The sequence below is a fragment of the Labeo rohita genome, chromosome 15 (genome assembly GCF_022985175.1).
Source record: "Labeo rohita strain BAU-BD-2019 chromosome 15, IGBB_LRoh.1.0, whole genome shotgun sequence".
NCBI classification, from domain to species: Eukaryota; Metazoa; Chordata; class Actinopteri; order Cypriniformes; family Cyprinidae; genus Labeo; species Labeo rohita.
In genome coordinates this window covers 31284601-31310084 of record NC_066883.1, presented here as the reverse complement: position 1 = coordinate 31310084, position 25484 = coordinate 31284601, and the positions used below count along the sequence as shown (strand labels likewise).

The following is a 25484-nucleotide window of genomic DNA, read 5'->3' as shown; positions in this document are numbered from 1 at the left end:
TCTTACTTGTATATGAAAATTTTTCATGCAGTGCCACGTTTACATTATGAGACTTATTATGCCTAAACACTGTTAGTAACTGTGCTGAATAAAAATGTATCTTATTTAACAGACCTTCACATCCAAATCTAAACGGAGACCAAAATACATGGATACCACTAAAAAACGGTGAGTCAGAACTGATGGCATTTATTAAGCACTATCTATTCAATGCTACTTATAGTACAATAAACATCTCTAATAGGTATCCTCTTAATTTTAAGGATGTTGCCATTTCCTTCTTTGAAATTAATGTTAAATTTAGCTTTAACTATGTTAGTGTGTCGTTACAGAGGCGGATGACCAATAAAGCTTTATTTGGCTAACAGAAAAAGTACTTACATTGTACATCCACCAAGGTGCTGACATTAGTACTTCCTACAGAGTTGGACACCTCGCAGGACACTGGGTCTGTGAAGTAAGAGTGGTCTACGGTCACCTCCAGACTGTCACCATTGGCCTCTGAGATAGGAACCCCACCTTTGGACCATCTGTTTGCAACATGAACATGAATTAGATTCACCAGTACATTCTTTGTGATGTTTCACCCTTTACAATAACAACTATTATTAACACCAAACACTAAAGCAACTGTGCACAAAGCATTTGATCTGTAATTTATATCCAATTTGGGATTTACTCACAAACCTAAATCTGATGGAGTGGATAATCTGGGATTATGCATTGAGTCTGTTGTGATATTAGATGTGCTTACCTGTAACCTGTGATCTCAGGGTTGGCAGAGGCAGAGCAGATGAACAACACTTTTGCTCCCTCCATCACCGTCTGAGGCTGAACAGAGAGAGTCACAGACGGAGGATCTGGAAGGAAACATGCAGGATTAGATTCACTGCAGCAATAGAGGCTTTACAAATCCTTCCCAATGACTTTACTGCCAAGCTCCAGGTGTGTAAATCTAAGTCACAATCCTTTTTAAAAATCCATTCCCCTGTCCAATTACACGTCTTTTTTACCATAAGAAACCTTGCATATAAATAGACAATTGTAGAGTGCCATGCAAATATATTTAAACCAACTCTCACATTTATTGAATCACTAATCTTACGCTGAAATACTGTTCTCTGTGGTATTTTTAATATGACAAAGTTATTTTTTTTAATGAAGCATATTTTTTTATTTTTAAGTTTGCAGAATGCAGAAAAAACTTGCCCTTTACCTGCGTAACTGAAATAAGCACCAAATAATTAGCATCACAGAGAAAAGTAAACACAACAACTACTCACGCTGAACATTGATGGTAACCGAAGTTTGGCGACCTGCAGGGGCGGCAGGGTTTAGGACCCTGCAGGTGTAGGTACGTCCAGAATCGCTATCCTCAGGCACCATGGGTAGCATGCTAACCGCTGTTTCTCTCTTTCCATCCTCCATCAAAGTCTGAAAAGACAGTGATACGGTGTGAAACCAGTTAAAAAACTGAGACAGTATCAGTTCTGGTGGAACAAATTGCTGTAGCTCTCTGAAAATAGAATGCCTCAATGAAATGTTCTGAAAATAATGTCAAAGGCAGCTCTTGACAAAACCCTCCGTGATTTCTGTTACGTGTGACACCGTTCGGATTCAAATAAGAGGAGACGTTTGACAGACAGTGCGGCTAGTTAAATGTTATTTCGCCCTAATGGTCGGTGTACTTCAGATACACACAGCTGTTTCTCTCATCTTGTTATCACTGTTAAAATCACACAGACATGATAATCCTAATCTAATTGTCCTATATTTCCTGATGCAAGTCCTAATTTAATAAAGAATTCCCATGATGCCCGTAATCCCATTTGAGCTCAAGTCTGTGCCAGCACCGTAGGCTGAGCATTGCAGAGAATTAAAGCCGCCATCAGTTTAGCGAGGCAGGTGAGCGCCTGTGTTTTACGACGCTGCCGGGACCGTTCTGCCGTTAGCACGTTTTCCCAAAGATCTGTCTATCAGCTCTTCCTGCCGCACATCATCTTCAAAATCTATTTATTGTGTGTGAGAAATCGATACGCCTAAGTGGGGAGAGGTGTACAGTCTAGGTGAATTGCTGCCCGCTGAATCTACAAGACAGCCTTAATGGAGGATCAGGCACAGTTTTAGGTTTGGGGCGATTGGAGGGGGGGAGAGGCGCACTTTGCTGTACTGGGGCAGGAGAATTATGGGAAGACAGTTCCCTGGAGAGCCTGGGGGCGAATCGATGGCAGGTCATACGCTTAACCTCCGACGCGCTGAAAGCATTTTTACGCTAGATCGAGTCACGACGCCGCCTGTCATCAGCCTTCCACTCACTGTCCTTTTCTTATTGCTCATCTTCTCTCCCTCACCAACTTGCCCCCCTCTGTCTACCTTTTTCACATTCTTTCACTTTGTTCTTTGTCTCTTCATGTGGCTTTCCATCTCGTTTTTTTCCAGCTTAAATCAAAACGGCTTCGAGTTTTCCACCTCGCTCTTAAACAAGCTTCTCCCGTGTTCATTTTTCCCTCATCTACTTTCCGAGTTTCATCTGTCTTTCTTTCTCTCTCGCTTTCTTCCTCTTCCCTCGATTCACTGCTGGCTCTTGCCCCCTTAAACGTGTCGTTTAGTGTCGTTTAGCGTGGTCAGAGAGCATGACAAATGTGACACTTTCGCAGTTGCAGCCGGTTCACGCTCTACTGCACTTCCCATTGTGTTTCGGCATTGTTGTGGCTGATTTCCCCTCTCCTCTCCCACCCTCTCCCTTTCTCTCTCTCTTTTTTCTTCTCTCACTCCCTCTCTCCCTCCTTTGCTCTTTCTCTCTCAGCGGAAACTGTATCAAACGCTTATGCCTGTCTGAGCTTTGACATGCTCCAGTTATGCTCGAGTATTAGAGCAACAGCGAGAGTGAGAGAAAACAGAGGCACAAAAGGAGGCAGCTTGCGGTAGGGTGATGAGGATGAGACGTACAGAGATTGAATTCAAGAGAGTTTTTGCAACTTTGGGCGTGCACTGTGTGATGGAGCTAATGTGAAGGACAGGTAAGGGGCAAGACAGAGATCCTAAGTTGTAATCAGCCATAGTGACTCTCATGCCTGTCATAAAGACTGTCCAAAGTCTCACCTTTGAGTAGATGGCATCGTGCATTATTTCTCCATCCCGGTACCAGGTGATCTCTGCGGCAGGTTTGGCTCCAGATGCCCGGCATGTCAGGTTATGAGGAGTATGAGCTTTCAGACGGACCACTGGTCCTCCTTCAACTACGGGATCTGAAGGTGGCACTGAAAAAGAATTAAAAAGTTTGTTTATTTTCAAGAAAAAAAACATGTGGGAGTCTATATCATTTCCATCCAGTTAGCTTGAAATGTACAGGTGTCCAAGCACTATGGGAACCCACAAGTTACTCTTTGAAGACATTGCGATAATGGATTACTTGGATAATGGAGAGTTGGTCCAACCAGCATGGTTTATAAACACTGCAATGTTGCGTATTGTGTCTCAACTTATATAAGAGTATGTTTGCCTAGTCCTAGCATACATTACATGTTCTGTACTTCATACATAAAGCCATACTCTTCCTGACTGCAGTGCGGAATCATTTAATTCTGCCAGTTTGACCTATACAGAACAAGCTGGTAAATGGACAGAGAGATTGAGAGAGATTGTCTCTCTCTGAAAAGAGGTTAAGACAGTACTCATGCCCTTTTAACATGGCTGAGATTTGCCATTATGAGTCTATTTACAGGCACTCCGCCGCGGGCCCGTTTCATCTGAATTACTGATTTGTTCATTTGTTTGCATGCCTGTGCGCAAGCCTTGGGCAAATAGTGTCTGCCACCTTTGATGAAGGTGTCCATCTCGCAGTATGCGTAGAAACGCGCAAAAAATCTTCCTGTGGTACACACTCTTCCGTCTGTCCTGTTCTTTTTCGCCGAACCAATTTCTGTTTTTGTATCAGAATTGTCAGAGGTCTTTTCGCTGGTCTTGCCCAGGCGCTAATGGAATCCGTGCGCGAGGTGATTCTAATTTCCATGTGGATTCCCTCGACTGCACTCCTGCCGTTGACTTCTTTGACTCTGTTGGATTGCTTTGGTCTCATCCGGCTGCATTGATTTCCCCACATGCCCCTACATGCACGTACACACATGAACGCTCACATACACGTGCACGCACACACCTCATTCCCTGCACAGAGGAGCTGGCATATACGCTAGGCTCTAGTCTGGGAATTCGAACTGTGCGCCAAACATCGGCAGCGTGCACAAAGGCTATTGTTGTAGCCCTACTTTTCTTTGGTGCCTCTGTGTGGCTGTGCCAACTTTGTTCAATTAGAGGCAGAATTCTTTTTATTGTGCAGTAACAAACTTGGCCTTTCTTACTCTCGTAGCGCAAACTCTTTAACGTATCCCATATTTTTAGCTCTTGATATGCTTATGCTGCAGGGTTTTTCAGCTACCATAAAACACGGCTGTGTCCAAGTTGGGCCACCAGGTGTCAGCAATGTAGCACTGAGCTGAAATCCCCAGTGATCACCCCCCTCCTCAGTGTTCCTCCCCCCCAACCCCTGTCGCTAAATGCCGGAGAATATGTAGATCAATCACATTGCGTTAATGTAAAAGCAGCCCTGCGGTTGATGAATTCCGTGAGTCACTGTAGAATGTGCTAACTGTGCAGACTTTGACTTTTAACCATTCACGCAAGTCATTTGTGACTGCTGCAATCACATTTCCTTGGCCCTTCACCGTGTTAAGTGTCAGGAGGCTATAGAGAGAGAGAAGGGAAGAAGCAGTGAGGTGGGGGTTGGATATTTTCCTCAGTGTTTCTGCCGACTTGCTTTTGCTGGAGTTCTGTTGTGGCATGATTTAAAATTGTGAATAACTAATGAAGGCTTGACTTATGATTGCGTGGAGGTGGGATCTCCAAAGTGTTTTATGCGGAGCAGGGAAACTTGCAGTGTTACGCATCTGAGGCAGTATTTTAAATACTGTTAATGAAATTGGGGACTATGAGGAATGCTCTATTCCCCCTGCTTTTAATCAGTTGTAGGAGAGTTATATCACAGTGGTTTCTTCTCGCTCTCCATCACACTCATTCACTCATATCACACACACACACACATAGTTCTTACCCAGCACCGTCAGTTTGGCTCTGTGTGATCGCAGCCCAGCCTGCGTGGCTTGACACTCGTAGACCGCATCATCGCCTAGCTCAGCTGAATCGATCACCAAGCTGTGCTCTCCTGATAGCGGGTCTCCCATCAGAGAGTAACGTACCCAACCTGATCCACACAAAAATCACAGTTAGAGATATAGACACACATATTGCCATCACAAATAGGGCTAGTTTTGAGACCCTATTCTACGTGAGGCACCTCGCTCATGAAGCCAGCAAACAGAGACTGCTTTAACTGTCCAGGTTGTTGCCTTCAAAGCTGCTGGGGAAATCATTTTAAATGTCAATGCATGACATGAGCGGTGATTGATTCTCCACCTCAGCCCGAGCAGACGGCTGAGATGATTAGACAAATTAAACGCTAGTTTGCATTAGCCGCGGTGTTTGTTTGCCTTCCCGTTTCTTCACTCAATACAGCCTAGGAAGTGAGGCAGTGACATTACTCAAACACACATCCGCTGCAGAGAAGGGATGCTGCCCTTTACCTGCCAATCTATGATTGGCTTTATCTCCCAGTTGTTAATTGGAAAGTAAAAGATGAAGATAAGAAGACTAAGCCTTGGTAAATGGACTTCAATAAGCATTGTGTACCTCCTGGGGGAACCGCATCATTTTTGCCTTGCTACTTGCTCTAAATTTGGTTGACATATAAGAAACTGGGTTTCAAGCTAATTACAAACCAGTGCACCATTTAGAAGCACCTTGAAAATTAATTACGTCGACTTCATTTTTTCCCCCTTTCAACTCGATTTTCAAAACTGACTCTGTGTTGAAAAGCACTGTTACAAGGGATGACTCTTAAACTTCACTCAGACAATTTTTCCTTGTTTGTTTGGGCCTTGCACCATTCTTACCGGGTAGGTCTCGTTCACCGCCTAGCGCCAAGCCATCTTTGGTCCACTGCACCATGCCCCGGTATCCCACAATCACACAGGGCAAGGTTACTGATTGGCCGGCAACCACTACTTGGTCCTGGGGCTGCTGGGAAAAGTAGGCTGCTTGAGACACTGCAAAAGGAAAACACACATACACACACAAAAACATTAATACTTTGGTTGTTGTTTGATATTGAAATGCAAATATAATAATATAATAAGCACAGTGGATGCATCTAGTGGATATATAGGTCTCTATGTGCACAGTTTGTGTGGACCCCACTGATGATGAAATGTACATCAAACACTGTAAAACTGAAGCATCCTTAAGGGCTTAAGACTTCATAACGTTGTTCAGATGCAATGACAGGCTTCAATCTACCATGTCCTGCTTTCAACAAATTAAAAACCATGCCCATAGCATTCATTCTGTTTTTCTTTAAATGCAGAAGTGCCGCTTTTCTTCGTATCAGCCTGGCTCTCTGAAATGGACCGGTAGCTAGTTGGATCACCATGGTAAACTGCAGCAAGACTCTCCCTTCCTAATGCTGAAGCCTATCTGTCATTTTGCTCTAACCAGTCCAGCTTTCAGGTCAGTGATTTTGTACAGGGAGAGAGATGGGAAAGCACAGAACACATTAGTGCGATAGTATATTAGCGCTGAATCAGCAAGAGCCATTCCAGCTCACATTCACCATCTCTCTGCAGCTGGTAATACTCTTCCAGATACACAATGAAACACAATTTTCCTTGCAATACCCATGCACTGGGCTCTAGGAACGTATTACCCTTTTACACACTGATCTACAACCACTTTGCCTACCCGACACACTCTTTTAAGTGAAGTTTCACGACTGGTCACACGCTGTGCTAGTTTTTTTCACCAAGACCGGCGAGTGACATTTCGCTAACTGATTGATGCAGGAAAGGCTTATGTTGCATCATCTTCCTATGTTGCACAGTCCATAACACATTTTACAACAGTTTGGTTTTCTGCACTTGGCAAGGGGTCTAGGCGTCAGCTGGTCATGACTTATTTAACTCTTTCCTATGCCCATATGGCAACCTGCGTAGAATGACACGGAAAGCAATGTCCCGTTGAGCCAGAGAATCTGTTACCACTTTCCAGGGTGGGGGAAGTGGTATTTTTCAGTAAAATTGTATGTTAAACAATCAAAGGAGCTTTCAGCGTCCCATGAGGGCCATCCGTTGCGGGCTGCGAAAGGCACTTGCCGCCTTACTGCCTTCCCTCTGTTTGGGCTTTGCTGCCATCTTTCTCCTTTTTAAACACTTTTTGCTCAGTCTTTTCTGACTAATTTGCATAGAGGCTCTCCGTTCTACTGAAAGATCGTGATAAACGCACCCAGACTAAACAACAAACAGCCTTCTCTCTCTCTCACTATCCCAATCACTTTTATGTACACACACGGCCATCTTCCACACATTTGTGTGTTTCTCCATTGCAAGAGCTTCATGATTGGATCTGGTGCATCATGAGCCCTCTCGAAAGTAGAAAGATGGCAACCAGCCAGAAGTAACTAATCCATTCACATGAGATTTCAGAGAAAGTGAGGGGGAAAAAAGAGAGGTTTTTGAAGGGGAGGGCTGTTACTGGTTCTTCAAAAAGAAATGGACCGTCCCCCCATTTTTTCTGCCTTTCCTCCTCTTTCTTTGCCCTTTTATTTCTGTGTGGTTAAATAGGAGAATAGGGTGCCAGTGGTGGATAAAGAGGGATCTATTCAGCTGGTGCTAAACCCCTCTGAAACTTCTCTCTTTGGGCCAGGGGTGTTTAAACAGACAGGGTAGGGGGCCCCACCCCAGGGGGGCCAGCAAGACGGTGAAAGGAGGGCAACATACGGTGGCCAGAAACACACTATTGTCCTCTTGTCCCTTGGTTTTAATAGGCCTCTTCATTTCCAATCAATCCTGCTAAATGCAAGTTTAATAGCTTTTCAATAGCGGCTTTTCCCCCCCTGAGGGAGCCCAGGATTTTCTTTCTCCTCCATCCTCTCTCACTCCCTGTTGTTCTCACTCTCTCTCCCTCACTTCATCATTCTCACTGCATTTCTTTGAGCTGAAAAGGGGCTTCCGAGCTTGGCTGACAGAGTTTGGTCGAGACTCAATTATCCACTCCATCAAGGGGTGCAGCAAAGACCATCCACCCTCCTAACCTCCTACACAACCCCACACCAGTGTTCTCTCTCAGAAACATAAGCTTTCTTTCCCTCCGAGGCAAAGGCCAGTGCAGATTTCAGGTCTTTTCAAACTTGCTCTTTCTCCCACTTGTGCTGACAGTCCTCTTTTCTTCTCTTGAGGATGAACACAGCCAGACAGGAGACGAAATGGAGTGTAGAGGGAGGCACTGCAATTAAATGGAAAATGGAACCTTCTAGTGGGCAGGCAAATTGGTATGTTAAAACACAACTGACAAATAGCCATTTTAAAATGTAAATGAAAATAATTTTGGCACTTACTACTTACTACCACCCTCAGATCACCCTGCATCCCACGAGTGTCCCATTCCCTTGGGAACTCTTACTGAGAGTAGGATACCAACACTCAGAACTAGTCTCTCTTTTAAAGAGCTACCTAGCTTCTTTTTCCTAAAAGGGACATGAGATCAAAAGAGCTAAATATGACTCTTCTGTCAAAAACAAAACTCTTTTTGACAACATTATTAGCGGCGGTATTTCTAAGCCAAGCCTTTAACGGTATGTTTATATAGCATCGTTCTTTTTTGTACAGTCCTGCCATCCCTGGAGCTCCACTTTTATGAGATATTGAGTCTTTTTACAGATACTGTAATTGTGTTGTGCTTCTGGGATTCTCCTTTTTGCATCAGGTACTGGATGAACATCGATTGCAATTAAAGAATCTTGCCCCAGCATCTAAATGTTTACGAGCTGTGATAATTCATCAGGATGAGCCGATGTTTAAGGGCTTTTGTACATTCGATAGTTCCTCTTTAGACCCCTCACCGAGTTGCGCCTCTGTGCATGTCTTTAATCACTCTCTCTCTCACATGCAAGACGTTCACAGCTTGCATTCGGGCCCATTTACAAGTGACGCACCCGTATCAATGCACGCACCAGGCCGTATGAGCGAAACCAAAAGCATCTTTATTTCCCTTGCAATGCATGTAGGCATTCACACACACAAACCCACGTATACAGCGAAACGAGTTCACACCACGGGAGTGATTCAACGCTCTCCAAATCTCGCTCCGAGAGAAGCTCAACAAAATATCACGTCTGGTTAATGAGTCATTTCAAATTGGAATAATTCCTCCTTGCTGAATTAGCCAATTCTTTAACGGCATGTTAGCGGCTTAATTACATGAGTTCATTCCTGACAGAGAAGAGAGGGATGAAAAAAGGACGAATAAAAAGGAGGAGGTGTTGAGATGAAGAAGAGCAGTGGTGGGAGAGAATTTAGAATTTGTTTTTTTTTTTAAGGTAGACTCTTTTGAGGTTTCCTAAGCCTCTCCTGTGGAGAATGCCCTCAAGGAAAGGAACAAAAACTGATTTAACATTAACAAAAGTTCATAATCAGTAAAGCAAAATGAATGTAGAATATAAAAGGGGATAATAAATATTGTACTATTGAACATAATGAGCAGGTCAGACAAAAGGCTGTCTGGCTCATGCAATGTCATTACAAGGTACCATAACAAATAAAGAGGTGCGTGGGATAAGACAGAGAAAGCCGTCTCTAAAACCTACGTTGTGATTTGCTCCACAGTGTGTGGCATCTGCGTGTGCCTGTGTGTTTACGCGTTCCCCCTTCCCCTAGTAACAAGGTCACAACACACTTGGCCTGATACACTTTAATCCGGATTTTTTCAAAATGGAATATCATTTCACGGCACTGGATGGAAGCAGAGAGGAGAGTGTGTTCATGTGGTGGCGTAAATAGGGCAGGCGTGCTGTGGGGATTGCGGCTCACATTTAGTTGCTACTTTGACACAGTGACTTTGTCTTTTTTTGTCACACGTTAAGTGCAGCTGCAGCTGGGCCTGACTTGAGCATGACATATTAAAGAGCTTTGCTTTTTTCTCTCACTCTCTCCTACTTTCTCCAGGCTGTTTTTAGAGCCCAGGATGCGTCTGAGGAGAGAGCCATGCACTCTGCCTCACTGGGACGAACGGACGAACAGATGTTAGCAATGATCCCTCTCTGGTCTACCGTCGCTAGAGTCTTGATGGTATTAGCGAAAGTCTATGTTTGTGTGTGTGGCACTTGGTTTCGCCCCTGGCGCAGTTGCAGATAAATCAGAATATTTATCCCATGTCAAGCCATATTTAGCCCTCGCTCAACCTCTTCACTGTTTGTTCTGACAACTCTGATTATAAACAGTGAAGATGTTGCAGGAGGGTAATACAGCTCACATGGATTCAAGATCATGCTAAAATCCATGTCGACAGAGAGACTCGACAATTCTGTGCATCGTTTCATTGTTTCGATTGCTTCAACAAATGCAGGCGACACCCTTTGGAATGCAGATAAAGTCACCTCTCCATCAAATTCATTCCGCCATTCCTTGTCCTGTAATAATAGAAAAGCCCAAATCACTGAATTGTTCAATTCACCCTTTTCGTAGCCTGCTCTTCTATTAAGTTCAAACAGCACCTTGAGCATTGTGCTCAAGACTCGTTTAGAGGAGAGATAGGAATACGAAAGAAAGAAGGGTAAAGGGGTGGATGAGTGCAGCGCAAAAAGAGAAAACTAGTGCGAAAAAGTAACTTGCTGGAAATAAACAGGGCTGGCTAAAAGCGATCCATTGTGCCTGCTTCAGATAAGGCCACTAAACCCAAGCTGGAAAGAGCTGAGCTCCATTCTGCGCCATGGAATTATCCTTTTGTTTGGTGTGGGTAGACTCTATTGTTTCGCTCTCATTGTGGAGGGCGAGTGTGTGTGTGTGTGTTTGTATGTGAAATAGTTTAAGCACATGTGAAGATGTGTTATACCAAAGTCCTGGTAAAATTCACTAGGTCTCCCTTGTAAACATAGCCGTCTCCTCTACCTAATGTCCAAACAAACTGAGCCGGGGGCCACTGGTATTTGCTTCTGCCATTTCAGAAGCTGCCACATTTCATTTCTTTCTTCTCTCCCTCGTTCCTGCTTTTCCCGTTCGCCCGGTCTCATCTTCTGCACCTTATCTCCTGCCTCACATTCCAGTCGCATCTTTCTCCCCCTTTCTTTCTCACTTTCAGTGTTGTTTTGTGTCTAAATTGCAGCCTAACAGCTTTTTAAGAGCTGTTTGCAGGGGTTTAATCCTCCTAGCCTCTTATTCAGTCGGCAGCCTATTGTAAGCATCCTGGCACGGTGCGAGACCCTTTTCAGAACGATCCATCCATCACACCTTCTTCCTCTGTCCTTCCCTCTCTTCTTCTAGCCCCTCCAATCCCTTTAGTAAACCCCCACTTTTTCTTTCCCCTCCATCCCTCTCTCTTTTCTCCTGTCAGCCTGGCCTGATCCCCGGCATCAATGCTGAGCAGGGCCCTTTTCACAGTTACATAAGGTGTGACAAATTGTTGATTTGCCTTCTCCATGCCTGTTTCTGCTCCTCTCTCCGCATTCCAGACACCCTGTCCCTCGCTCGCACCCTCCCTATCCCTGTCCTTTCTCTATTTATCGGCATGAAAATTGCAGGGGTTCAAGTCAGCCTGTCGACAGAGAGAGTGAAACGGGGATGATGGGGGGTCCGCGGCAGCAAGAAAAAACAGAGAATAGGATATAAGAGCTTCCAGCAGGGGTGGAGAAGGGAAGAACAGGCTTCTGACAGATAGAGGGCTCAAACATGCCCATGCTTTTGAGAGGGAATGAAGGAAATCTATAATCAAGCATCTAACCCTGCAGTTATTTTTCTTATCTTTAGTTAGTGGTGTTTGCTAAAGGAAACATTACATTACTGTTTCTCATAGTTAGGGTTAGGGATTTTAACAAGCCACTAACCTTAAAGCGAACACTGGGTATTAAGACTTGTATGGCTTAAAATAACATAAATTATGTCTGTTACTGAAATATGTAGTAGAAACCCATGAAAGATATACGCTATTGTAAACTTCTTAAAGGCTTTGTTCTCTCCACTTCAGCCCTGTTGCCTCTGAGGCTTTTAGTAGACCACAGCTACTGAAAGAGCTTACAAATGACAGGGACAAGAAACGCTAGATGCCATCCTGGCAGGATTTTAACATGCTGACACTTTTAATGATGTTGTGGCCACTGAAGGAGTTTCTCAGCATGGATTTCATGCAATATCCAGGGCGTTTAGACTCATTGTGAAAAAAAAAAATGATGGTACGGCATTTGGTTTAAGCCTCTTTCAGTAGCTGTGGTCATCATATCAGTGTTTTATTCTCATAGTTATGTATTCCGAGTTGCGTTGCGGTAAAAAATAGCAACAGGTAGCACCAGTAGCTCACAGAGCGCAACCATTTCACATCGTCAAAATTATGGCGCCCCCCCATAGTGCAAAATTTGTATAAACTATGTGGATTTTTAAATAATGTAAGTCTCTCATGTGTTTTCTACTACATATTTCAGTAAGATACATCATTTATGTTCTATTAAGCCATACAAGTCTTAATACCTGGGGTTCCATTTAAGTATTAAAGTGACTATGGACATGAATGATTTATATTTACATTTGTTCATTTTGCAGATGATGTTATTCAAAGCGATGTGTAACTCTCAAATCATGTGGCTTGTTAAAGAGTGTTGTACTGTTGCTTTTCTAAGTGATCAGACTTACAAGTTCTACTTGCAAGGAGGGACCTGAGCCATCTTGAGACATGTGTCTCTAGAAACCATCCAGACCAACCACCCAAAATACCTTAGCAACCACCAAGACCACATTAGCAGCCATGCAACGTCCTACTATTGTGACACCAAGATTTGCAAGAAAAAATAATTTATCTTGACCTTACAACAGCGGCTAACAATGACCACATCATTAGATCAACCCTGCCAGGTCAAATAAGGGCGATAGATAAATCCCGAAATGAGAATGCCACCGAAATCTGCGTCTATGTATGTGTGTGTGGCGCTTGGGTCCTCTGCTTGCAGCACAGGCTGTGTCTGTCACGCACTCCTCTCTGCTGTGCCGCGTCTCTGGTGAGCGTCAGAACTTTTCCAAGTGTCATTATTCCAGCGTTCCCATTCTCACTCTCCCACTTCAGAGTCTAAGAACTCCTCTACTCGCAGACGGAAAGCTCTCCGCTAGGAACACAAAGAGGCTGGGAAGAAAAAAAACTAGAGAGGGAAGGAAGAGGGGGAGGATGAGATTGTCTCTACACATCAGCCAACTGTCTTGACAAGATGTTGATTGAGCCAGTCTTGTCATTTCATTCCTGCAGGTCTCCTGGTATTTTCTGGAGACGGTTATTGCTGCTGCTCTCCCTTCTCTCACTCTGCTTTATCTACTTTCCGTGCCGCCGTTCTCTAATTCTCTCTCTCTCCTACAGCATGCACCGATCTCTCTTTATCTCTCTCTTGCTTGCTCTGTGTTGCTTAGTGTACAGTATGATCTAAGATCTAGTATGCTTTTAAATCATTAGCGCTGCACGCTCTTTGCATAAATGTGTGGGTTGCTGTATGCACCAACGCCCTCACAATGATGGAAACATCGACAGTCGCTCCGCCTCTGATGGGCCTCATTCACTGTGAGGAAGACAGTAAAGACAAATTAATAAATAAATAAGCAACGCTTTTATATGCACTCTCGTTTTATTCCTTTGGCTATGAAGTCAGGGTAAACAAAACTGAGAAAAAGCTACACTGTAAATATGGCAAGATGATTAAAAATCCATAAAGTCAATGAAAAGATCACATTTAAACGCACCCCCCTTATTCTCCTTTGTTGATCTCTCGGCCCTGCACTCGCTTTCAAAAAGCAAATGAAATGAAAACAAAGAAATCTAGCACTTATTCTGAGCTATTGGGATGCTAGGCTCAATGCCCTGGGGTGTCAATTAATTTAGTCTGGGGATTTGTGGCCTACACTTCTTAATTGAGCCCAGTGGAGGCCCCTGTGGCTCTCTGTGATAGGAGGAAGTGCGTTCCATAATTAATACGTTTTTTTCTGCTCATACTGTCTTTATTATTATTATTTTTTAATGAGGAAGTGATGTTGTAAATGTATGCATCTCATTAGAGCAAAGAGGGCCATGCACTTTATTGGTCTAAATGCAGAGAAGAAAGGGAAAATAGCTGTAACCATTGAAGTCTGTGTGTGCATGGCAGTATGTGTGTTGGAAAATAAAGAGAGATGGGTTCAATGAATACCTTGTTAGGGTTGTTCAACGTGTGTGCTTTTTTACCGCTTGGAGGTTAATGTGGCGCTGGCAGTTCCATTGAAGCTTTCTCTAATTTGATGTTTTTTTCCTTTCTCCTCACAAGAGAGACTGGCCATGGCTGAGTGTTGTTTTTGAAGACCACCAGTTTGTTTGATGTGCGAGAGATTTAATTTTTGTTCTATTACAGTTTCCCTTTAGCTTCATTCTGCCTGTTTTGCTTTCTTCATTGCGACACCTATGCGGTGGTGACTTCTAAACGCATCACGTAACAGTATACAATTAAACAAACAGCTCCTTCATCTCTCTAAGGAGGGTGGCATAGGCTGAAACAATGAGCCGCCTCTTCGCCAGTGAAAGGCCTCACCCGCGCTTGCGGACGGCCTTCAAAACCACCGTGATTAATCGATGTCTGTGGTTTTCTCAGTCACCGCAGTTTGCATTTCCTTCCTCTATCAAGTTAAGGTGGTAGGGGGTTGGGTAGTTTAATTAAAGACCGAACTTTCTTGTTCATCAGATTAGCCCGGGCTCAAAGTGTTCTTTTAACATGACTGATGACTAAAACCCTCCAGAACACAAAATAACAGGTGGCGAAAGAGGATAGAAAAAGGATTGAAAAATCTTACCTGCCGACCTCAATACATCCTGGCTTGCTTAGTGCAAAAGAGGGAGGGAGGAAGGGGAGGAAAAAAAGTAATTTCCTGAAACTCCATTTCTTTGGTGGTGATTAGCAAAGAAGCGTAATTAGGCTGAAATGTGAAGTCAGGAATTTTTTTTTTTTTTTTTTTTTGTCTTTACGGATTGAACCACTTCCTCTGGAAAAATCTGGCCCTGATTAATGAATGAATGATTAATGAGAGAACTAATAAATCAATTAATTATTAAGCAAGCACTCTGAACAAGAGAAAAGGGAGGATGAGGAGAGATTTAGAATGTAGTGTTGTTACGGAAGCCGTGCAAATTGTCATGAGCGTAACTGTGTTATCCAGACAACAAGCCAAAAAGTGACTTTCTTAATGTTGGTCCTAACCAGAAATGTGACACAGTCTCATTCGTTTTTTCGCTGATTGGTGCCATCGTGTTACAACTCGACAACAAGTTGTAACCCTGAAGCGCAGAGGTGGCAAATCTTCCTTCCCCGCTTCATCCCTCCTTCCAACTTCCTACACCCTCCCCACTTAACTAGGACACTCTATCAATCTTTGATAATACTTGGCGTGGGCTGTGGCTGCGAGACCAGCGACGGGAGAGTCGAGGCAGCACAGCATGGCGTGATGTATGAAATGTGGGCCGTGCCAGTAACAATGATATACTGTAGCGTTTTCCAGTCAAGTTTGACCTTTTTTCCTCCGCTGATATTAATCGCTGCAGCGCCAGAATACATGCCTGATCTATTTCTCCCCCAGGAACCCCATGCACTTTACAGTGGCGCTCTGGCCTCTCCATGTCTTTGCTAAGCTTTCTTTATCTCTCCCCCTTCTTTCTTTGGCTAAGACTACCCCCCATCGGAGCGCACCTTCACACCAGGATGTGCCACCTGACTGTTATTTTATGATTGGATAGGTTTGTTGTGGCCTTTTAAAAAATGTGACGTGCCCCTGTAAACCTTCAACTCCCCAGTGCACAAGAGCCAGCTTAAACATAAGAGAGCTTGCTTTGTGATAGCCAGAGATATAGATCTCTATGCTTTGGCTGTGGCATTATTAGCCGAGCATCTGAGCAAGAGGAATGGACACTGAGCTTTTGAAGAGAGTCTCCTGGGGGCTTTGGAACCGGGCAACCTACAGAAGAAGTCGGGAAAAAAGAGAAGGAGCCTCAAGGCTGTTTGGCAGGATTGTTCCTAGTTAATGTGATGGAAAATGCCAAGTCCCTCTCATGCTCTCTCTTTCTCCCTCTTTCCCTGTCCTCCTCCTTTTCACTATCTTCTCGTCGACTGGTGCTATGCTGCCAGTGTGGAATTGCAGATTTCCCCGCTCCCAATTGAGTGAAAAGGGCTTTGTCCTTCCATTTGGGGAGAATCATTGACTAGAGTTTGGGACATATGGTCCCTGTGTGCTGGTCCCTGCTTAGCGCTGCTGAAGAATGCAGTGGGAGGGACACTTGACCTCCCCGCTCTTCTTTAACACCTAGTGTGCCTAACTCAGCTAGTGGCATGATGAACTTAAACACTTCATTGTTTGTCTTCCTTTCGTTAGGGATTTTTTCCCTCCTGTCATCAGCTCCAAAAGTTAACTGACCATGGGAGGAGCACCGATAGAGATGGGCGGGAAGGAATGCACGGAAGGACAGATGTGGATGTTGTCACAAATTCTCCTGCTAATCACGACCCACATGTATTGCGTCAGCCATTGTTGAAGGTAGGTTAAAAAACCTGCTAATGTCAGATTCACTTCCAGAACAAAAACAGATCACCCCTCACCCCCTTGTCATCCAAGATGTTCATGTCTGTCTTTCTTCAGTCGTTAAGAAATTAGTTTTTTTAAGGAAAACATTTCAGGAATTATCTCCATATAGTGGGCTTCTATGGTCCCCGCAAGTTTAAACTTTCAAAATGCAGTCTGAATGCAAGTTTCAAAGGGCTCTAAATGATCCCAGCCGAGGAAGTAGGGTCTTATCTAGTGAAACAAAAGCTTATTTTCTAAACAAATGTACAACTGATATACTTTTTAACCTCAAACGCTCATCTTGTCTAGCTCTGTGATGTGCATGCGTACTCTGTGTAATCCGGGTCAATACAGTTAGGGTATGTCGAAAAACTCCCATCTCATTTTCTTCAAAATCGTCCTATATTGCTGTTTTACCTTATTTTGCAAAGGACGTTTGATCTTCTTTGCACATTCCCTTTGTAAACACTGGGTCGGTACTTCTGCAGTGATGTAGGAGCGATTTTGAAGTTGGAGGAGAAAATGAGATGGGAGTTTTTCGACATAACCCGACTGTATTGACCCGGAATACACGTCAATACATCGACACATGCACGTTGCAAAACTACACAAGATGAGCATTTGAGGTTAAAAAGTATATAAATTGTAATTTTTTTAGAAAATAACCAATCATTTCACTAGACAAGATCCTTCTTTCTCAGCTAGGATTGTTCAGAGCCATTTGAAGCTGCATTTAAACTGCATTTTGGAAGTTCAAACTCGCGGGCACCACAAAAGTCCACTATATGGAGAAAAATCCTGGAATGTTTTCCTCAAGAGACATAATTTCTTTAGGACTGAAGAAAGAAAGACATGAACATCTTGGATGACAAAGGGGGTAAGTAAATTATCTGTAATTTATTGTCCTGGAAGTGAACTTCTCCTGTAAGATCAGTCTTAGGCAAGATCAGACCGAGACACGTTGCTGTTTACACCTGGTAATGACAAATAAGATGCGGATAGGTCATCAGTCAGTTATATTCTTTGAAAGACAAACCTCAAAATGTTTCTGAGTCCTATTTACACCTTCATTTAGCAATTTCCTGTTTCAAACAAATGTCCAAAAATAGATGTTAACACCAAGTCACTCTAAAGCAACTTGCACAATTTCTTATTTTGCATGCAAACTCTTTATTCTTCTATGCTTTAACACACACACACACACACTCTGTTTGGCTGGACAGTTAAGCAGACAGCAGTAATAGATGGACGCTGTCTGGTCGTGGCAGTATCTCTGATGTCCAGGCCCATATTGGAATGTCTCAGCGTGTTTTCCTGTGATAAGGCTTTTAATTAAGTGTCTAACAAGGACGTCTGGGGGTGTCCATCGAAGGGACATGGCCACCTGTGTACAAGCCCATTATCCGGAGAGACAGAGGGAGAGAAAGAGAAGAAAGAGTGTGCGAGAGAGGACGAAAGATAGGCAAGAGCAGCAAAAGGCAGAAAGAGATGAACAAAGCCACACACACACGCACGCAGGCACACACATGCATGCATACAGACTTTCCACTCTGTAGGAATCTAATTCCCTCTACGGTCATGACCAGGACACCGACGGATCCAAATCATGATTTAAGCACCAGACGCCATGACCACTTTAAAGATTACATAAACAAAGCTTTATTAGCAGGTAAGGCTCAGTTTCTGGGCTACTTCAGAGGCTGGTAAACAAGTGAGGCATGTGCTCTTAATTCATTACTCATGTTCAACTGAAACAGTGTTGATGCCGGAGCACAGTCTCCATCACAGATAAAAAAAACTCAAACCAAACACTTCATATTTAATACTTTTAAGGCTGTACAGCTACTGTCGATTAAATGTTATATAGGTGACCCTGGACCACAATACCAGTCTTAAGTAGCATGGGTATATTTGTAGCAATAGCCAAAAATACATTGTAAGGGTCAAAATTATTGATTATAAAAGGAAAGATCATGTTCCATGAAGATATTTTGTAAATTTCCTACCATAAATATATCAAAACTAATTTTGATTAGTAATATGCATTGCTAATAACTTTATTTGGACAACTTTAAAGGCGATTTTCTCAATATTTAGAATTCTTATTTTTTTTGCACCCTCAGATGCCAAATATTCAAATAGCTGTATCCCAGCCAAATATTATCCTGTTCTAACAAACCATACATCAATAGAAAGCGTATTTGTTCAGATGTATCAAAAAATTGACTCTTATGACTGGTTCTGTGGTCCAGGGTCACATATAATCTTATTATACATTCTGTAAGTATCTGTCTTTGTACCTCAATTTGAATCTAATTAATGTTAAATGTTAAATCCATTCTCAATTCATTTCAAAAACTATAAGAGAGTTTCACAGATTCCCCGAGCCCTGGCTCCAGCCTCAGCACCATTTCAGTTGAAAAAGGGTACATAAGGTGTCGCTATCGATCATTACAACATCTAGATAATCTGGAGATTGCTTGCCTGCAGCTCGGCAGTGTTCCAATGACGTCTTTACAGGATATGGGTTTGGATCTTAGGAAGCCCAAATCAATCTCTATAGATTCGGATTTTGGAAAAAAAAAAAAAAAAAAAAAAAAAAGGACAGTGCCATTTAGCTTTTCCACTCCAGCAGTTCTGAGAGTGAATAAGGGAGATAAAGAAAGGGTGTTACCCCAAGAGAGATGAAGGTGAAGAAAAAAGCAGATTCGAATCGGCAAGTGTGAATGAACGCATCCTCCACATAACCTATTGTAATTCAACAGACATAAAATAGTATTTTCATCAAATCTTTCTGTCTTCCCTGATGCATAACTTCCCTCACTGTTTTATTTTTTTCTTTTTTGCTGGGCAATCTGTTCCACCTCCTCTTGTCCACTCTCATCCCTCCATCCGGAGAAACCACTCAATCTTCCTTCTTGAGGGAGGCTTCCTTTAAATCTTAATTAAAACCAACTCCAAAAGCCTATCTCCTCCCAGGGGCAAGCTTGAAATCAGCTTAGAACAATCAAGCTTACGGATTAGGTTCCAGGGGAAATGAGGAAAAGAAAAGGAAAGAGAGAGACACAACACAAAGAACAGAAAGATGAGCGAAAAAGAGTTCCCCCCACCCTCTCGCGCACAGGGTGGCAACTAGAGTCCGGTCTTGACCTATCGACCCCACTTTCTTGCAAGATTAAGCTGCTAGCGATGCTCCTAGAGAAGGTAAACAAAGGTTGGGAACAATGGCCACCAGGCGAGAACCTTATTGGATTTTAATTAAGTGCCAGGAGAGAGTGTTAAAAAGGACTATGGGACGCAGAGGGGCTCCAGTGTTTACAATCCCGTACAGCACGTTTCTCATGCTTCGCATTTTACACTACTTTTTTGTGTGTGTGACCCTTGCTCCTAGTATCCACCTTTTCTTTTTCAGACAAAAAACTCCTTAGCCTGTTTGCCCGCTCGTTCACATTGTGAGAACAACAAACAGTCTTCACTCCCCGCTCCTTGGAGAACTATTCGTCACCCGCCTCGTTTCACCCCGATCCCAGGTTATCGCTCTTGGGCTCCCTCTCTCTCTTTCTCTCTCTTAACAAGGTGAAACAAGAGTCGGTCCCCTGAGGAGGCAGCGCCAGTGATAAGGTTAAAATGGGCCGAAAAAATGGAGGCGATTATTTGATATTGGACAGATTGAATTATCTAGATTGAGAGTGCAAGAGAGGAGGGGATGCTAGTTTGGCTTAGAGAGCCAAAAGAAAGATAGTGTGAGGGAGTGAGGGAAAGAAAGGAAGAGGGCTGGACAGAATCATTTTTCTCCAACACTGCCATTTGTGCCAATGAGGACCAGCCTGATATTAATGACCACTCAACTCCCAGCCAATGGAAGAGTTTTTACCTCTTAAGGGGCAGATTGTGAGCGGCACAAAGTAGGCCGTTAATTTGACAGAGAGCAAGTCAGCCAATGGTAGATTTGCGAAGACTGCGAGAACTCTGTAGAGATTCCCACACGTTCATTGGACCTGTTGGCTTCCTCTCTATCAGACAGACAAGGTTCTACAGCTACTAATTATACTGCTAACTAATGAACATGGAAAAAAGGTTGAGCTTTCTCTCAGCACTGCTAAAAAAAATTCAAAATACACACAAACACCATGCGGCTGGCCAGAGACAGGCCATCATCACCTCAGCAGGCACCAAAAGAGGGCTGTTAATTGGTGTGAAAACACACACACTGACTTGTGTTATGGGTATTCGATGAAGCTGGCACTTGTTAACAGGATACACTGAATCACGGGGAGAGACAGAGACAAAAGGGAGAGCCGAAGAGGTTTTTTTTTTTTTGAGAAGAGAGGGCCCACCTTCTACTAATATTTGTGAATTCTTTGCTTGGCTCTAAGGAACATGGCTAATGAGTTCGTCCCACTTTAAACTCTGGTGTGTTTTATAAAAATCAGGAAGCTTCCACTGACAAACAAGTACACTTCACACCTTCACACTGACATGCCCATAGCACAAACACCTTTGTGCAATATAAACTGAATTTAGAAAAGAAAACCACCCTTTCTTTTTTCCCCACCGAGTTGAATCCGCTTTGCTTTTACACTTAAGTGAGCCCATTAATAACATTAGCAAAACAAAAGAGGTTTTGCACCAAGCTACCGCGTCACACTGGGACAGAAGATTTGGAGCCTTTTAAAGTTCTGGCTGACAATTCGAGACTCTTTCACGGCGAGTTTGGACTATAGATTTCTCAGATGCCTGGTAAATGAGCGAAAGCTTGCAGCGTAAGGACTGTTACAGGGCTAATCACTAGCACGGAAGATCGCTGAACCTCCCTGTGGCTCTGTTGAAAGGGGGTCGGGGTTGGCCTCTTTGCTCTCTGTTACTGATCAGCCTGCTTAAGTAGCTTGTGATTGAGGGGGTCCATTAGAAGCCTATCCATCACCTCCTCTCAACAAGCTGAGTGAAAAAGTGGAGACATCAGACACACCCCTGCACCAGTTTTTAAGCCTTACAAATGTTCACATTCATCAGAATAGTGTCAGGACTTGTTAACCTTTTTCTAAAATGAATAGTTAAAATTCCAAAAATCAAACTGACCCTTTGTTAAACTCTGCCCATCTTGATTACTGCAGCTTACTTTATAGAACATCCCATAGGAATACACTCTTAAAAATAACGGTGCTTTAAAAGGTTCTTCACAGCGATGCCATAGAAGAACATTTTTGGTTCCACAAAGAACCATTCAGTCAAAGGTTCTTTAAAGAATCCTTCTTACCCTTTTATATTCTGAAGAACCTTCTTTCACCACAAAGAACCTTTTGTGAAACAGAAAGGTTCTTCAAATGTTACAGGTTCTTTATGGAACCTTTTAGACAAAAAAGGTTCTTCTATGGCATCATGAAGAATCTTTATTTTTAAGAGCGTAAACTGGAAATTTCTGTGGATTTGCAGTGAGATGGGCTCATAATGTGGTCAGTTTAGTACAGAATTTAGGAACTATGACATTGCAAGACCTTTTTTCTGCCGTTTATTCTGTAAATAAGCTTCAGAACCCAGATAATCAGAATTGAGACAATACTTCTCACTGCCAGCTTAAAAGAAAACCCTCATTAGATCATGAATACAACTGATAACATCAGTGTAAGTGAAAAGCACACATTTACTGTTGTATTGTGAAATCTTATGTTACTATAGTACTACAATGACCTGAATCAATACGGAAAATTGCGTTACAAGACTGTAAATTAGTAACGTTAATTTACCTCAGAGCAAGGGTCATTCCAAACCCGTAAGACCTTTGTTCATCTTCAGAACACAAATTAAGATATTTTTGATAATATCTGAGAGGTTTCTGACCATTTATTTTGATTAATATGTGACCTTGGACCACAAAACCATTCATAAGGGTCAACTTTTGGAAATTGAGATTTATACATCATCTGAAAGATAAATATATAAGGTTTCTATTGATGTATATTCTTTTTTTTAGGACAGGACAATATTTGGCCGAGATACAACTATCTGAAAATCTGGAATCCGAAGGTGCAGAAAAATCAAAATATTGAGAAAATCGGCCTTAAAGTTGTCCAAATGAAGTTCTTAGCAATGCATATTACTAATCAAAAATTACTTTTGATATATTTACTTTAGGAAAATATCTTCATGGAACATGATCTTTAAATGGATAATTTTGACCCATACACTGTATTGTTGGCTACTGCTACAAATATACCTGTGCTACTTATTGGTTTCGTGATCCAAATTTAACTACTTATTGAACAATGACGCCTTCATCATTTTGCTGTTTCCATACTTCTACAAAAGCAATAAGCACACTTTTTGCTTTAGTTGGCCAGGCAAGTAGTACAAAGCTAAAAACAAACTCTCACAAAAGCTCAAAAAAAGCTCCCACAAATTCCTCAGCCTGTGAAATCCTTTCATATCTAAACAAGCTTTCTCAAAGCTGCAGCTCCACCAAAACTCAGCAAAACATTGACTTTGGAAGCGAGGTGTCAGTATCGTATAACAACCTTTCACATTTGTGCCCTGTTTTCTAAGGGTCTTCATAAATCATCACTAAATCTCCTCGCAGTGGGACGTGGCTCATACAGAAAGCTGAACCCATATCTTCAGGCAAGAGAGTATCTCGCCTCACCTGCTGCTGTAAGTGAGAAGAACCTAGAGAAGTGCGGTTCCGACCAGGAACACGCTTCTCATTCTCTCACCTGCTCTGAGGTGGCCCTGTTCGGGAATGCTTGAAACCAACCAGCCTGCTGCGTACAAAGCCAGCCTGGAGCCCAGAGCTGGAAGACCCGCTGTGTCCTCCAATACCAATGCATCTTTTTCTCAGCATACTGGTGGGGCTGTTTTTGTCACACCTCAGTAACGTACACAATCCATTCGAGAAGAAAGCAATAACAAGTGGCTTGAGGTAAAGTACCAAGCGGTACTAGCGTCAGACCTTTTATTCCTGTTTTTTCATTCTGTCCTCCACACATGAACCAGCCCACACTTCCTCGCCTGCTTGATGGCTTTTCTTATTTATGTATTTGTCCTATTATGCTTTTTCATTTATACACAAAAGAAAATTTGCCCTGTGTAAAATAAATGGATGACAACACAGGGTACAAATAATGCTTTGGATCACACTGCATAATGGATACCTCGCTAGCAAAGCTGCTTAGCGTGATATATTTCAGATCATGTTGGTCTATCAGCACCACTAACCAAATGCTGCTGGTGAACAGCATGGCTATATATACCACCAGCAAAGAAACTCGTGCTAGCCTAAGCAGATCTTTTCAGCAGAGCAGAGTGAAGTATTGTGGGACTGTGGAGCCTATTCCATTCTAATCTGCATAATAGGCATATTTATGCATGCAAGTGTCACTTTGTGAGGCGGCTTGGTAAAGTTCTAAAAAGCTCCGCTAGTGTAAGCATGGGATCACTTTTTTAGACTTCATCTGTCCATACAGACTCATTATTCACTCCAAGAGACATTATGTTTAGCAAGCAACTTCTCTTTCCCCTTTGTCTCTCTTTGTTCCTTGTTCTCTTTGTCTTCGATTTCACTCCCTCCCTCTCCTATTTATCTCTGTCCTTATCTGTGACTGACAAGCACCCCACACCAGTGTTTACAGCGAGCCAAAACCAGGGAGAGAATTTCAAAAGTAAACAGCCAATATCCTGCGCAACAACGCTGAGGAAGCTCTTTTCAGTGTGTACCGTGTACCTGTCCCTGTGTGTGCGTCAACTTCCTCCTCGGCTCCGCAGAGAACTGCAGGGTTTGGACGCCTCGCCCAGACAATAGTCACAGACCATTAGAGGTTTCTCAGTCTTTCTCTGTGCAGGGTTCGGCGCTGTAATCCGTTACAGCCCTCCCACAGCAGTGGAGCGGCTGGAATGCATCAATCAGGAAGGTCCAGGGGCACTGGCTGACATTACCTCATCGTCTGAAAGAGGCTGTGTATCAAATTCAAGCCATCAACACTACACAACCCCCCCCTTTTCTTTCCCTTTCATCCACCCAGCTCCGGACAACCTGTGCATTCAAAGCTTGTCTGCTTTGTTAAAGCTTCATCGTTGCCCCCAGGTGTCTCCAAATGCCCTGTGTCAGACAGTCACTTTTCATCTGGAATGTCTTTGTTACTCTGTTTCCTACTTTTAAACTGGGAGAACAGATGAAGGGGTTCCTTCACACCAGTACAAGGATATCCATTACCTTGCTGGAAGTTAATCTGTTTGACCCCCCTCTTTTCCGCTCTTGCCTTTCTGCCTTGGCACACCACTTTGTCAAGCCGCATGGACTCCTAAGCCTTCCGCACCTTGGCTAAACGGTTCTCTCGCTTTCCAGCATCCTTTCTACCTTCAAAATCATTTGATCGCCTCTTCTATTTTCCAAAGGCACTGGCTTGTTTCAGATAACTTTAGATCGCTCGATAAAATTACCATGTTTGGACACTTGAGTGACGGCGGAAAGCTTGTTTGACGCGCCTTGACTGACACCCCTCACTTGATTGAGCAAATTGGCCAGCTTCTCCCTCGACCTCCCACTGTGGCGTTCAAAGCCATGCCGTAATATCCCGGCAATCAAGAACGAGAAAGACGGCGGGGAGAGAGACGAAAAGACATATATGCTTTTCTCAATTTCTTGCCCAGCTGTCTGAAAGCTAAACAGAGATGCCTTTCACCCTGGTGTGGTGGGGGAGGTTGAGTGAGGTCTTCTCTCCGGTGAGGAGTATTATGGTTAACGGTCGAGCTCACAATCACAATATTTGCGCGCACATTCCACTGGGGTTT

General features: G+C 43.1%; 1 protein-coding gene across 1 annotated transcript in view; it reads right to left on the bottom strand.

Annotated features, from left to right (window-relative positions):
- kirrel3l (kirre like nephrin family adhesion molecule 3, like) overlaps positions 1–25484 on the bottom strand; it is a 42288-nt gene that overhangs the window by 8775 nt on the left and 8029 nt on the right. Inside the window, exons 2-7 of the mRNA XM_051128926.1 lie at positions 6006–6158; positions 5108–5257; positions 3103–3260; positions 1284–1434; positions 755–860; positions 382–530 (exon numbers count right to left, since the gene is read on the bottom strand). Of these exons, the coding sequence (XP_050984883.1) occupies positions 382–530; positions 755–860; positions 1284–1434; positions 3103–3260; positions 5108–5257; positions 6006–6158 (867 nt within the window). The remainder of the gene's footprint in view (positions 1–381; positions 531–754; positions 861–1283; positions 1435–3102; positions 3261–5107; positions 5258–6005; positions 6159–25484) is intronic.